Below are 16,019 nucleotides of genomic sequence, written 5' to 3'. Positions count from 1 at the left end.
AACACACAATCTCTACTCCATCGCACTTCCTGAAAACTCACTTCTCAGCAAAGAAAACATTTTGTGAAAACACAAAAACCATTCATCTGTTTGGTACTCTTCCTGGGTCAATATGCAAATGAGTCACCCTGTATAAAGATGAAAAGGCCAGAAGAAAGATCAAGGTTTGGCAAGAATGAGAACTCTGGGTAAATGGCAGTAACAATACTTACGACCACCTTCCAAGCCTGCCAGCCACCTGAACTCAGGGCGCTATCTGTGGATCTCCATTACCTTCCCCTACTCAGGAAACCTGCTCTCTCCCTACTGAGCACACCTTCTGCTATCTTCATACAAGTAATGGGATACGTTTGTTCAGACAGCATAACCATATTTCATATCTGGCAGGGCATTAACACAAATCCAAGGTAAACATATACCAAATGCCAATTACGTCCAAGGCACTTGTAGTAGAGATGGCTAGCTGCCCACCAGGCACTACCCTTCCCCTCTCCACTCCTAATGAATCCTGATTCTGTTGAGGAGGGCAGTGTGTCGAGCTCAAGGCCTACATTTCCTGGCTTCCCTGTGCCCGGGGTTGACCACGCGACACAATCCTGGCCAGTAAGATGTAAGCAGAAGCTCCTGGTTATTTCAGGGCGGCACTTGAACATCTGACAGAACGGATGGCATGCCTAGGTCTTTCCCATTTGTATGCCAGGAATGTGAACAGGATGACTGACTGCAGATTTGCATTTATCTTCCCATAAAAGGAAAAGGGAACCACACTAAGAAGGATATAATAGAAAGTAAGCAGGAGCTTAGTTGCCTCAGGATGTTATGTGGCTGCTACATTAGCTTTGGACTGATTCTTCTTGTAAAGTAAAAGAAAAATAAATCTCTTCCCTGTTTAATACGCTGTCTTTTGAATTTTATGGTTACATGAAATGAAATTCAACCTGTAACTGACAAAGCACTTTGTATAAAAAGACTTTCCCTTACAGTTTTAAAATCCAGTTATAAGACAAAAAGCGACAAAATTTGAGAACTAAATAGTATAAGATACATAAAAAATACACAAGATACACAGAAAAGACGTAAAGTCAAATCTGAAAAGCCAGAAACCATAAGATACACACCTATGGATAGCTAATAAGACTTAAATTTCATAAAAGGTAATAATAAAATTGATGTCACATGACCGGAGTTACTGAATTGAGAAGGGAGTAACAAAGGCAAGTCCACTAATACTGAATCAAGATAACATTAAGATAAATGAGAAAGAATCTTAGAAGGTTCCAAGATGGTACACAGCCTGAGCTGGGGCACAGACAATAAACAACCTTTGGAAAAGCAAACAGGAGCCTGGAGTTGTCCCTAGACCATTGAGCAAAAGACTGAGAGCAGAAGTACAGAGGGAGAAACAGCAAACACTGGAGCACAGGGAGAAAAAAACAATGCCAGAGAGGAGGCTTTGGGTGAAGCTAGAGAAACTACGGTGTATCCAGGCCCTGAAGCACAGTGACTGTTACATACGTTCGGATGGATTTTGTACATATTTAAAAGTTTCTGAACAAAAGAATGATATGATCTATTTCATTTTTCACAAAAATCAACTAAAAAAAACATAGCAATGATTCTAATTGTATGAAGAAGGAAATGAATATAATAAACTATTCTCTTGTACCGAAGAGGAATTGAATCTTTTGATAAATGGCATTGCTCCATATTATACTCAAGAATTTGAGATTTTTAAAAAGGATATGAATCTTAAGAAAAATATATTCTAAAAGTTATCCCTTTCTTCTCTGAGAGTTCAGAAGACCCTTTGGGATCTTGTGTGTTTATCAACACCTCTGTAACTGTAGTATGGATAAAGAATGCAGAAATGCTTGTAAACATAATTTGCAAAACAATGTGAATCTGATAGAGGCATGAAAGATTCGTCGTACCCACAAAATCAGAATATGGACATCCTGGCCTTATGATCCTGTAGCCCTTCTAATAAAAATAAAATATGTGTATTTTATATTGTACTTCATTTATACTTTACCCTGCTTGAGTCTTTGGTTAATTTTTTGAGACCTTAAAATGTTTTCTTGATGTAATGTACCATCTAGAGTTCCAGATATAAATTGTCTTTCTCCCTCTCTCCCTCTCTCTTTCTCTCTCTCTCTCTCTCTCACACACACACACACACACAAAAACAAAAATCACTCACTTTGTTGTTTACAACTGCTTTCTGAATAAAATGTTTTCAATACTAGAGCATATGGGGAGTTGGGTACAGATGAAGATGAAAGGATTTGTCTAAGGTAATTCCAGACTAGAAGTTGAATGGCAATTATACACACCATAAGGCAATTTCATTAACATATTAATTTCAGGAAGTCACACGCATCCAGAAGAAACACACTGGAAGTCACAAGACTTAGATTCTATTTCTAACTTTGCCATTGACCTTCTGGGTGACCTTGCATAAGTCACTCCACCCCCAAGAAACTCAGTCTTCTCATCTGAAGGAAAAAAAAAGGCATAACCTAGTAGTTATAGGAGAAAAATGCTATGAAATAAAGGATTCATTCACAACCTTTGGTGATAATTTCTGGAGGCTATGATGAAACCTTCATCACTAGAACCTTGATTCACTAAGAATCAAGGAAATCAGTTCTAAATAAAATTAAAGGAAACCAAAAATTTCTTTCCAATGTGCTCGATAGAGAGTCTACCAAAATACTCTATTCTTCAAAGATCAAAGTGTATTTGACCGGCCCCAAAAAAGATCCATACCATGTTAACAGCCATAGTTAAAATTCAAGTTCCTAACCATTCTCAGGAGACTCTTAATGGCCATTTAGGTCAGATATGTTAGCTGATGGAAAATTTACTCCCTAGTGCTATGAAGCATTGTCAGAAATACCCTTTGCATTTCAAATGATTAGGATTCCAGTTGGCAAATTATTTTGCAAGAGCTACTCATTCAGGATGAGCAAACTTTATCCCAAACCTGTGGGAAAAGTATCTGCCTTCTTGGGAAAATGAGAAGCTGCCCCCAAAATCCTCTAAGAAATGTTTGTAACTGATGTGTAAGATCACCGAATAATGGTGCATATAGAAAATGACAAGTTAATTACAAGTGTGGAATCATTTCCTATTTTGGGGGAAAAAATGAAAAACATGGTGTAGCCAGAGCAGATGGATGTTTTTTAGTCAGAAAAATAGCCAATTCCAAAAATAAGAGACACTAAAATTTTCAGAACAATATTATAGACAATGAATCCTTTGGCGGTCAAAATATCAGGTGAAAGAAATGGCCCAAGTACTTTCTGCAAGTCATAATGTGCTAAATTATATGAACATTTAATTCGTGTACTCAGTGTTAGGGAATAACACAGATTTGGGCTTAGGGAATTTGGACTTATGTAATTATTATAACAGAAACCTGGCAAGAAACTTATTATAAAAAGACCAAGAGAAATCACAGTGATGTGTCTAGTGGCAGCTCAGAACTAACATCAATTCTAATCACGGCTTTCCAGAATAACCTTGGTTTGCTACTTACTAGTCAGTGCTAGAAGCTATTTTCTAGACAAGTTTTACTCATAACAATTTCCCCTAGACTAATTACTCAAAGTTCTTGAAATTGATAGCATCTTTTTTAGCTTTTTATACTCTAAGTAAATAAGAAATGGTTTACTATAACTATGAAAACACAAACTATAGCATTTGATTCACATAATTATGGATGCAAATGAGGCTGAAGAGAGCACTTAATGAAAATCTCTCAGCTATTATCTTACAGGTGAGAAAGTAATGACTCTGAGAGTTCAAGTGACTTGCCCAAGGTCACTCACACAGCTAGTAAACGAAGAGTCCAGGTGGTATGCGTTCCATCACACCAACATGTTGTCCAAAAACACCGTATGATGAACATTTCTTGGTCAATCTAAACTGCAATATTAACTGGATAAAGAAGAACTCAAACATAACAACATAGATTTGATATATATTAATATATCTTTTCACATTTGCAATGAATCAGGAAACCTATATGGTCATTATTAATGCACTGCTAAGTCTAAATCTAAATAAAGATTCAAACTCAAAGCAAAATATTTTTAATTAAATTTGTTTAAGATGAGAGAAAGGAATCAAGAAAGATAAAGGACAAATCTTGGCAAAATTACCATATACTATTCCAACGTCAAGTAAAATTCCCTAGTGAATAAATGGTGGACTGGATAAGAAAATTTGAAAACCTAAAAATTAAAAACAAAAAACAATAAAAAAAAGACACTCGTTTTCTTAAAAAAAAAAAACCTTAATTGTTAGAGTTGTCATTTTCAAATAAATTCAACCATGACTTTTAACTTAATGGAATACAATAATAATTAACTAACAGTTAACTAAAAAAGTCAAGTATGGAAACAAACATTACAGTTCCTAGTGTCACCAAAACCACTCAGAAAGAATATTGCCAAAAATATGTTTTGGTGCTTTCTTTTTCTATGCAACAGATTTGATTCTGCAAAGAGTTCAATATAATGCTGTTATTTAGTGTATTCACAAGAGAAATTTAGTACATTTAGCTTTATTTAAAGGCTTCATTATACGGTGTATTTATTATCTTATAAAATACACTACTGCACGTAAGGCATAAACATAATCTTTACAAAAAACTAATAGATATTTTCATACACAGAAATGGTTACATTAATAATTAACGGAAAATCCTTTCACAGAGAAATTTAATGGAAAGTTTTTCTTAAACAAATTGGGAGAAACTCAATAGAAATGGGCAGAAACCAGAGGATAATAAACTGGTGCCATATGTTTAAACAGTAAAACAATTATACAGTCCGTTCAACAATGAAGATGGATGTGTTATAAATTATAGTGAAACAAAACAAAACAAAAAAACTGTTCCTCAGTAAACAAATATAAAACATAATAGCAAGCAGATTCCCTACTGAACTAAAGGCAAAGAGGCCTGAAGTTACAGCAGAAGGACAAAAAAAAAGAGAAAAGAAAAAGCTTCAATACAGTCTCTCAATCACAATGCCCTGAAATCGAGACCAAACTGCTTTTACGTGGAGCTTTTTTACTACAGAGATGTTCTGGCGCAGCATGTTTTTTCTCCTTAGTCTAATTCCAATAATATAGCCTTTAATTACCTGTAGCCTCAATGAATTACAGTCTCTCTCAGGATATGTAACTAAAGTTTCTCACATATTAATAAACACAGTAACGTGGCGGGGGGGAGAGAAAACAGCCAGAAAAAGAAAAAAAAAAAAAGCCAAAAGCAGCCACATACCCTCTTCTGTAGAACTATTGGCGTTATTGCAGGCAGAGTGACTCTTCTCGCACTCAAACTCATGCCTGCTCTTCTTAGAATGATCCCCTCTCGTAGATCATGGACAAAAGGAAAGAACTCTTTTACAGTTACTCCTTGGGAATCTCAGGCCTCAGTGCAAAGAAACAACTAGGAAAGCAATAAATGTCACCCTGCTTATGTGATCCCAATCTACCCAAAGCCAATTAAGGATGGCTGTGGGACAGGACAAGGCAGCAACCAATCAAAGCCCGGAAAACTCCGCCTTTGTCCTTGGAAACACATTCTGATACTTTTGTTTATGATATTTAAAGAACCAGATTAACAGGCATCTAGTTCACTTAACTTTTTTTTCCAAAACAGTGCAATTCAATGCCATCTTTGTTGACTAGGCAGTTTTGTCTTTACTTTACTAAAACATTTCAACATATGGAAGATAAGAATCTGTTTACACTGGTCTATTTAAAGTATATAAATAGGCAGATGAACTAAATTTACTTATGCTACTCAAAAAATTGATATATGAGTCAACTGGAATGTATTATATGAGGCACAAAAATAATCCTGAAGTCAGAGTAGGACAAAAAGTGTAAATTTACATATTATAATAAAAGATTTCTAATATACATGTAGGCATTTCATTTCCTAAATAGCTGAAAGTTTTGCATTATGGAACTTTCAGCTTTCCTTGAGGTTACACACTTAAATATTCCTGTTAAATATTATCTGAACAATCAACCTAAATAATAATTGTAAATATTAAACTGTAATATATGAATCTCAAATGCTTATGTTTTTAAGAAGCACAGATCTGCATAATTTAGCATATTTCATTGCATTAAAAAGATTTAAACAATAATCACTGCTCAAAGCAATCTCAAAATTTTAATGATCATTTTGCCTTTTTTCTCACAATAACTAAAAACTGTATTCTGTTTTAAGGAGTTGGAGGAGCGTCACAACTAAGCATTGCTTGCTGAGAAGAAAACTTTCAATAAAGTTTAAATAAAGACTAAAAGAAACACTCAAAAATGATAAAAAGGTATTGCAATATTAAAGCTAATTTGAGTTTTTGTCATTATAAAATCCTTCCTGAACTGACATTTCAATAAGCACCTCCTCAGTGCTCTTCAACTTGACCCGTGGAAACCGCAAAGCCTTCAGCAGGAGGGGACAGCCTCGTAATTTCTAGATTACACCATGATTGTTGTAGTCACAAGGCAAATGGAAGATTCTGAGCAACTCAGACACAAACTTTCCACTTCATTATCTAGATGACTATTAGACAGGGTTCCCTTTACTGCTTTACTCTTGGGTGTGTTTTACATGCGTGGTGATCTCATATTCCTCAAAAAAAAAAAAAAGAAAAGAAAAAATGAAAAACAGGAACACTACAAACTCTATAGTGTTCCCTACTTTGAATTTTAAAACCTACAGTGACTCACAATGGTAGCCAGGGGGGAGAAAATTCACTTATAAAAAGTCATGGACAGATCTCGGTTGGGGGCATTCATTTGATCCTTATTCAGTTAGGTTCATCATGGGCTTTTAAAATAAAACTACCAACAAAAATCTATTAACACTGGAAGGGGAGTGCTCATTTGTGAAGTAAAAGAGTCTAGCTTAACCTTGAGTCACTTTTTAGCAGGCCAAGAATAACAAAGCCTACAGTAACTACATAATTTCAAGATTATTTTAACACTTGGCTTTTTCTTTCTTCTTTTCTCAATTTAGTCTTTGAATATTACAAAGAAGTATTATCTCTGGTCTGAAAAATGAGGTCCACCATAATCAAAGCAATTCCCCTCACAAACTCATGAAGCACAGTACCTACATTGTGCCAGGTACTGTGTTAGGTGGTAAGAAGATATTGATGAACAAGATATGGTCATTGTCTCATAGTGGAATAGAGATATTTGCTTTTAAATTTTAAAAAATCACACTCAGTAGTGGGCTAAGTGAGTCTAATTGTGATTAAACGCCGTGTTCCAGGGGTACACCATAATAGAAGAAACTACACATCAGAGGGTGACATCACGGCAGGCTTCAAGGAAGAAATGACATTTGCTTTGAAATGTAATAAGGGGGAAAGAATATGGAGAACTTGATAAATGAAATGGAAATAAAGTGGGGTTCTCAAAGCCGAATCCAAGGTTTGAATCTAGGTGTGTGAAAATCAAAGCTGCTGTTTTACAATCACACTATAGAGCTTTTTAAACACTAAAATGAATCCTTCAAGTCAAAATAATGTCCATTTTTATGTCTGTATTTATTGCACAATATGCCTGCCCTGTAAGGGCTTAAAAAACATTTGACAGACAACTAACTGCTAAAGTGTCTTAAGTCGTATCTTTGAAACACTAGAATACTGAAGTTTGTTAAGTTTTCAGTGAAAATCACGAAAAGTAAAATGCAGCCTTTGAAAAATGAAACGTACACTTTTCATAGTTAGCAGGCTGAAAGACGAATGAGATGACATTCACACTTAAGATAGAGAGTCTCATTTTTCAATAATCCTTCCAAAGTGTTCATATTGACCCTGCTTTATCTTCCTAGCTTTTGTAGATACTGATTCAAAATTTAACTTTAGTCTATTATTTTCTATCATTATTATAAATGACTTTCACACTCACTCATCTTGTCACCTGAGCCTTCATTTCCTCAGCTGCTGCAAAATGGGGATAAAAAGTTATGGCCAACAATTATGGAAGTGCTACAAGGATCAGGGAAATTAAGTTTGTATAAGGCCCAGAAGAGCCCCAGGCAGGTGCTGAAAAAACACTCCTTGAGCTCCTACTGCAGAGAATTGGGACTAAAATGCATTCTCCTTAGACTGTGTCACAGGTCTTTATTTTCAAAAATGAAATTTTGACAACAGGGTTTTAAACTTAACATAGCAGGGTCAACAATGAAGCATTATAGAATAGCACTGTTCATTATTTTGCTTTTTGCTAAATATTTTGAAAGAGTAAGGGTCAATTTTGCCACCCAAAATATGCATGTCAAGGTTTCAATGTGAATTAAAAATAACAAGCATACCTTGTTATTATGTTATTATGTTACATGTTACATAATAACATATGTTATTATGATTATTAATAATATTTATGTGAGCACCCAGTATGAGCCAGGCACTGAGCTAGTTTACATTTAATCTTCACAAGTCTTATGAGGTAGGTACTAGCTATTCAATAGATGAGGAAAAGAAGACCAGAAGAGTGGACAGCTGAGAAATGGTCTCATTTCCTAGGTTGGTCAGCAATGCATCCTTCGAATTCATTTGTGACCAAAAGGGGGTACTGTAGTTGACAAAAAGGGGGGTTCTATGGAAAGTAACCTCACAAGGTTACATAAACTCCTAACTGGGTAGGTCATGGTAGGTAGTCATGCCAGGTATATAACTTTTTAGTAAAAGGTTTATCTTTGCCTTAAGCAGGACCTGTCCATTATTTTTGTGCATCTAACACACCTTTAAAATAAACCCTAACCACCCTCAGGACAGCACATAACCTTAACTATCCTGTAATCCCATTCCCAGGTTGCTTCCTCTTACCTTCATGTAATCTTCCTTACATTCCACCCTTAATCTCAAATGTATAAAAAAAAAACACAAACACCTGCGAACTGTTATTCTCTGAAGCATTTATCTCAATCTGTTGAGATCGTGCTTCCAGGTGTATTCTCTGTTTGGCTCAAAAAAATGTTTATAAAAATTCAAAAAAAAGAAAAAGAAAAGAAAGAAAGAAATGGCATCAGATAGAAGTACATATTGCGAAAGAACTCGCCCAAGTTCACAAAGTACATAAACCAATAAGCCCAGGGGAAAACTGCATCGGGCCATCTCCAAGCCACTCCACTATTCCACTCTACAATATTCTCTCCCACATTGTGCTGCATAATTTGATACTACATTAGCATAAAATGTCATCTTCAACAGCTCTTGTTTCTGATGTACCTAAATATTTGTTTGTTTTACTAACTCATTTAATAAATATGTATTGAGTGTCTTACTATGTATAAAATACTACGCTGTTTGCTATGGGGAATTCAAAGTTGATCAATTCCTGGTTCCTGTTTATCAAAGGCTCTGACACACAGCAACATGTAAAGAATCATTCAAAGGTGTACAAGGTGGGATCCAGCCAGAAGGACCAAGCTGGCCTTGCAAACCTCTTCTCCCACTCAACATCAACAAAACCTTCTTGGAGCTCTCAAAAGCACATTCTGTATTCCCACCTCTTTATTTATAATATTCTCTCACTAAATGACACAAATCGTTCAAGGCCCAAGACAAACTACACATCTTCTAAAAGTTGCATTGATCATGCATCCTTTAAGCATCTCTCCTTTTTTTGGCACAGGTTACCTTAAAATTGAGAGGTACAGAAGGAGGGAGAGACGACAAACACATATCATTTGCCTATGAAGTGTTAGGCACTTTACACATTTCATTTTATTCTAACCACCCTGTAAAGCAGGCATTATTTCATTCTTTTTTACAGATTCAAACCATAACCACTTTTCCTTACTGATTCTTTTCCCTTGATAATCTACTAGTTTAGTCAAGTTTCAGCTACTGTTTCCTATGTGTGCGCACTCTAAATCATTTGGAATGTAGGCTCCTTGAGAGTAGAAACAGGTACTTCTCTTTAACTGTTGTACTGTCTACCCAGTGGTTTTGTACAGAAAAAAAAAATGCTATGACAAAATAATGCTTTCTGATTACTAAGTCCTAGAAATACTTCTTTAGCTAACCAACTGATCAATCTCCTGCCTTATATAAAATACAACTTGCTCTGCCCCTTCACTTTCTCCCTGTGTGTTTTGTGCTATGGTACTATCCATTTGGGATACCTCAGTGCCTATCTAGGTCCATCTTCTCCCTCAAAGACTCAGATCAAAATTCACCTCTCCATGAAGTCATTCTTCCATCTAAATTATACCATTCCTTGTTTTGTACATTTTAGGACTTCAACTTTTCCATTTCTCATGTCTTGCTCTGTACTTACTAATACATTGTTTTGATAACTAACTAATACATTCTTTCTTAGGCCCTAGTTTGTCGTCTAACAAAAATATAATCTTTAAGCATGGGACCCAGGCTTCTATCTCCTCTGCTGCTCTCAGAACACCTAGGAGAGTGCTTTCCATACACAGTAGGCATTACGTTCACTCACAATCAATGTGGAAAGACTAGTCACTCCGGTTACATGGCAGACAAGCCTCTTTTCTCATATTATCAATTGCTAGCCTTATGATTTATTCTGAACAAAAGCATACAGTCTTCCTCACAGGAACATTTGGAAATTCTGTTGCTATCTTATATAGTTCTGTTAGTGGTTAGCAGTGTGGATACTAAATTTAACTGTTGTCCTAAAAACACCGGTTTCAGAAAAATCTTAAAATAGTTTGTTATACCAATTAATAGTCTAAATCTTTAAATATAAATTCAGTACCTCTAGTTTCAACCTGCTCATCTCACTCTACTAAGACCCTTCACTTCCCTAGGTATATGACATGGCATCGGTCTTCATACTTGATGAGCGTGATCTGATCTACCTCTATCCTAATTCCCCCTCCATTCCGAGAGCTATTTCCTTGTAACAGGAATTTCTAGGATTTCTCATAGATCTAAATTCTAAAATAAAATGTCGTATTTCAAAGAAATTATTGAATGACTTATAAGCCCTAGTGATGATAAATACTGGCAATCCACAGTTCATGCATGTATTTAAAAAGTACTTAGGTTATTGTATACCCGATAGTTTTCTAGGAGTATTATTGCCTAATAAGGAACTACTGTCTATAGGAGGGCAGATACAGTTTAAAAAAAAAAAAATTATAACACTGTGTTAAGTTCTGTAACTGAGTATAAATAAAGTTTTGGAACCACAAAAGAGAAAGAGATGAACTTCACCATGAGGTAGCAGACAAGTTCCCCCAAGTAGACGAAGGATTCAAGAATGAAGGTAATTCCGGATAAAGAAAGCATATACAAAGATGAGTCTGGAAAAACATGGAGGGAGGGACCAGTCAAGAACAGTCATTCTACGTCATGCTGAGGAGTGTCTCTTGTCCTTGACGGTAACAATATTTGATAAAATGTGAATTTTACCTCAGTGTTGAAGTTGAACCTGTGTTATTTCACAGAATGCTAACTAGAAGCAAGGAAAACAACAGAAAGACCTAAATGAGCCCAAAATAGAAATTCAAATTACCAGATTAGAAGAAAGTCAAGATTTCAGAGATGACAAGGAGGAAGAAATAGCAAGATCAAGTAGTCAAATACACACAAAAGTCATTATTTTTTTTCCCTGTATATGAGCGTACAACACAAGTTATAATTAACAAAAGTATAGGCTATAAAGAGATAAACACCTTGTCTAAACTCTTCAGATCTCACATACTTTAAGGGTTTCTTAAGAAAAATAGTCATTAAAATTTTACAGAGATTAGATCAAGACAGAAAACAAGCACCTACCTTTCTTCATATCCCCAAAACCTTAAAATGACAACAAGAAAAAGAAGGAAGAGGAGAAGGAAAAGAAAAAAATATTTTCTTGCTGAGAAAGAAGAAGTCCGTTCTTTTTTTATTATTGCACGAGAATATAAGAAAGACACCTTCAGTAGACCATTAACTAAAAGAATTTGTGGAAGACCGAAAGTCATTGCAAATAATGATAAGAATACATGAAATTACAGCCAGAATTTGTGTGTCAGAGAAATGAGAGTGAAGGCAGATCTAAAGAAATTATGCTTAGAGTATACCTCGAGAAAATAGAAGCTCGTTACAAATATTACATAAATACTTAAGAGAAAAGTAATGCAGAGGCCAAGGCAACCCATACCTTCCAAGAGACCAAAAAGAAAAAAAGTTACAATCTCTAAATAATGAATTACAATAATGAATCTCTAAATAATTCATCACCAAGGATCAATAAGCATTTGAAGAAAACAAACAACATGAAAAGGATGTAAATATGAACCAAAAAAGAAAAAAATCTCCTCCAAAAATATAAGATATTCAGGGATAAAAGTTATAATGTTTTTAAAACTCTAACTGGACTCCTCAGATGACGTCAAAATTCAAAGTGCTGTGGCACTGATAAAATAGAATGTTCTGCTGTGTAAAATAAACACACCATTCTTGGATATTATAAATAGTATGGAAATATGACAACATAAGATCTTACCATAATGAACAAAGTTAAAAACTAATAAGTAATATGGGAGTTAATATTGAGAGCGTGTCTCACATAATGTGAAGGGAAAAGTCAAAGAAAAGAAAAGAAAAGACATGGAGAAACAATCCAGAAAGATCAACACATATAGAATACGAGTTATAGAAAGAGCAAAAACTGAAAATGAAAGAAGAGGTAGAAGAGAAGTTCCGAGTTGATAAAAGCCACAAGCCTTTAAATTAAAAGAGCTCACAGACAGTTAAATAATTTGAATGAAAAAATAGTGGGAAATGTGACACTTCAAAGAGAAAAAATAAAATTCTTAACACTCTTAGAGAAGAATTAATGTTTATATGCAAGGTATGAAAATCAGACTGGTATCAGAATATTATCTGATTTCTCATCGGTATCCCTCATGAACATATACACAAAAAATAACAGAAACCAAAGGAGATCAGAAATCCATTTTTTCAGGGAACACCATACCTCTATAGCAGTGGGAAGTCATATTAAGAAAAACTTCACACTTTCCCATTTCCATTAACTTAGAGGAATTAAAGAATTAATTAATTAATTAATCAATTCATTAATGAAAAATCCTAACACAAAAAAAGAAAATTCTTTTAAAGTTATAACTTGGACCATGACTGTCTTTCTGACGAACCTCTCATGAATATGTTCCCAGAAAAACTGACCCCTTTTGGATATAATAAGAAAATGGAACCATCACCCAATCTGTACAAACATACTACGAATGAAAAGAAAGGAGAAAAGGTACAGGAAAAACAAATGGCAGATGAGGACTACTCTCAGCTGAAGAAAAGGATTACTACCACCAAATATCAGATAAAATTTAAGATCATACATTAAAACAAGAATAAAAATTAATGAAATGAAATCATAACTGTTTATACACAAAGCAGAAAATTAAGAACATAAGGAAGAAACATCAAGATAATCAAAAGAAACATCAGCTGGCAGAGCTCAAGAGATTTAATTGCTATGTATTGAAATCTATAGTGAAATCAGAGTTAAGGTAAACAGACGACAGATACAAAAAGAAAAACTATTTTAAATTTAAAAAGTATTAGAAACACTTATCTAAAGAGAAGTAAAGGAGATCTATATACATGTAAGCAGAATCTCCACAGAAGAAAACCAAAATAATGGAAAAGAATAAACATATAAAGATAAAATATAAGAAAACTTTTTGTAATAAAATACCTATTGAAAGGTCACCGAGTTCCCCAGAGAAACTCATTTTGACAGTCAAGAGTAAGACATCCTAGTAAAGTTACTAGACTTCAAATTTTAAAAAAAATCTTTTCGATATTAAGGCGAAAAAGCTCCAGTAGCTTGTAAGTAAAAGGGGAGGGGAATCGGTCTCTGTCGTGGTATTTCTCCCCAACAACAGGTTTCAGGAGACCTCTTCTAGTTACTCCACTGAATGGAATAATGCCCATGAAACCCTTGGGAAAAGAAAATATATATGAAATTTTTAAATCCAGCCAAACTCATTAATTATAAAGGCAAGAGACAATGTTCAAAAGTTTTGATCATATGCAAACACACAAAATCTTATTCCCACGGGATCTTCTTCAGGAATTTACTAAAAAGATTAAACTACAGTCATCCAAGAGATGGTTGGAAAAATGAGAGTACAAGGACTAGAATAAACACCAAAACTAATTATGGAAATAAATCCCTATATAATTATGTTGCTATAATAAAATATAAGTAATATAAGCCTTAACAACGCAGAAATGATAAAACAAACAAAAAGAAAAGATGAAAGCTGAAGGAGGAAGAACATGGAATATTACTGAGATCAAAACAATATTATTTAAAACTGATAAATCACAGGAGAATTTAAGTAAGTTATTCTATAATGCTAAAATTATCTGGTAGAAAATGGATTGGAAGAGGAAAAATATTAATTTTATTATTGTTCTTCAGAGGAGATTAATAGATAATGTTTTAAAAAATAATAGGTTTTAAGGGTTTTCATACAGTTTTAGTCCTAATGACAACAGAAATATAAACCTTTCTAATTAAAAGAACACAAAGCTAAGAAAGCAGAACACATTACAATTTTTTTTCAAAACCCATAAATTTAAAAATATACTATAAAATAATATAACAGAATTAGTAACAAACTTTTATGTTATCTCAGTAAATATCAAGGAGCTAAACTAACCTACTGAAAAGAAACAAACTTGCCATTTGAATCATAAAGCAGATTTTATTCTATTCTGTGGGTAAGAGACCCCTATAACCAAGTCATTCAGAAAGTTTGGAAACAAAGGAATGGGGGTGGGGTGAAAATAGGAAGGAAAGAAGGAGGGAAGGAGGGATGGAGAAGGAAAAGAGGAAGAGAGGGAAAGAAGAAAGAAAAGAACACAGTGGTCAATATTTTGCAGGATTGAATTCAGGACAGAAACGCTTTAAACAAGAAATAAAGGAAACTTTGTAATGCTGAATGGTGTGATTCGGAATTTAAAAAATACTGATTATGAATATCTAGATAACATATAACACACATTTGTAAATCATACCTGATAGGAGAGAGGAGAATCAGATAGAAACTCATTATTAATAGACGATTACCAACCTTCTCAAACCATGAAGCACAGTAGATTAAAAAGTAAGTAAAAATATAAAAAATATAAATAGGCTGATATAATTAAAATGGATTTAACTGTTACATATTGAACTCTAAGGTTAAATAAGAGAATACAACTTCTCTTTAAGAGAGTGGTTTTTAAAAAAAACTTGGTCAAATTTTAGGTCGCAAATAAAATCCCATCATACTGTAATTCATAGCTTTAACCACATATCTACTAATAAACAAGAATAAAAATAAATTCATTAACACCTAAAAATCAGAAAACATCATTAAATTAAAAAGTAAATAGCTAATGAAACAAATTTAGAGGAACGAAAAAGTGCCAATATACAAAATAAATAATACCAGAGAAATGAAGAAGCAAATAAAAGAATATTAAAAAAAAACTACTTATCCCAGTTTTTGCAAATATAACTTGGATGAAATGGATACTTCTATAGGACAACACAATGTACACAAATTGAATCCAGGAAATAACATCAATTACCACCGAAGAAAGTTGTCAAAGAGCTACTCCTCAAAAAAGTGGCTGAGTCCCAGATGGTTTGTTTTACAGAGAAATTTTATCTCACTTTTAAGGAACAAATAATTTCTATGCTATCCAAACTGTTTTAGAGTAAAGAAAATGTGCACCTATAGCCAAGAAAATCAGAACAAGATCAGTAAGGAGGGTTTTCCATAGCTGATATAATTAATGCATTATAAAACTGTACTCATACAATTTTTAAAAAGAAAGTGACAGATACATAGGTATATACAACAGTTGAAATCAACAGAGAAAAGATGAGACACTCAAAAAATGGCTAACTATACCCATATGAGTAAATAAAAGATATAAATTCATTACTGTTAAAAAGAAAAGCACAGGCCTAAATTGGTATCACTTGTGCTAAAGCCCGTG

At 34.1% G+C, this 16,019-nt stretch overlaps 1 protein-coding gene across 3 annotated transcripts in view; it reads right to left on the bottom strand.

The window, feature by feature from the left end:
- The window catches only part of GRB14 (growth factor receptor bound protein 14), a 115,449-nt gene that overhangs the window by 56,034 nt on the left and 43,396 nt on the right, over positions 1–16,019 (bottom strand). Inside the window, exon 1 of one of the 3 annotated variants that reach the window (XM_033112860.1) lies at positions 5,294–5,469. The exons of the other annotated variants lie outside the window; for them this stretch is intronic. Coding sequence (XP_032968751.1) covers positions 5,294–5,356 — 63 coding nt within the window. The 5' untranslated portion in view covers positions 5,357–5,469. Of the gene's footprint in view, positions 1–5,293; positions 5,470–16,019 lie in introns of those variants that run through there. 3 annotated transcript variants of the gene reach the window in all.

Source organism: Rhinolophus ferrumequinum, chromosome 8, assembly GCF_004115265.2.
Source record: "Rhinolophus ferrumequinum isolate MPI-CBG mRhiFer1 chromosome 8, mRhiFer1_v1.p, whole genome shotgun sequence".
In the NCBI taxonomy this organism is placed as follows: Eukaryota; Metazoa; Chordata; class Mammalia; order Chiroptera; family Rhinolophidae; genus Rhinolophus; species Rhinolophus ferrumequinum.
This window is presented reverse-complemented; position numbering and strand designations above follow the sequence as displayed.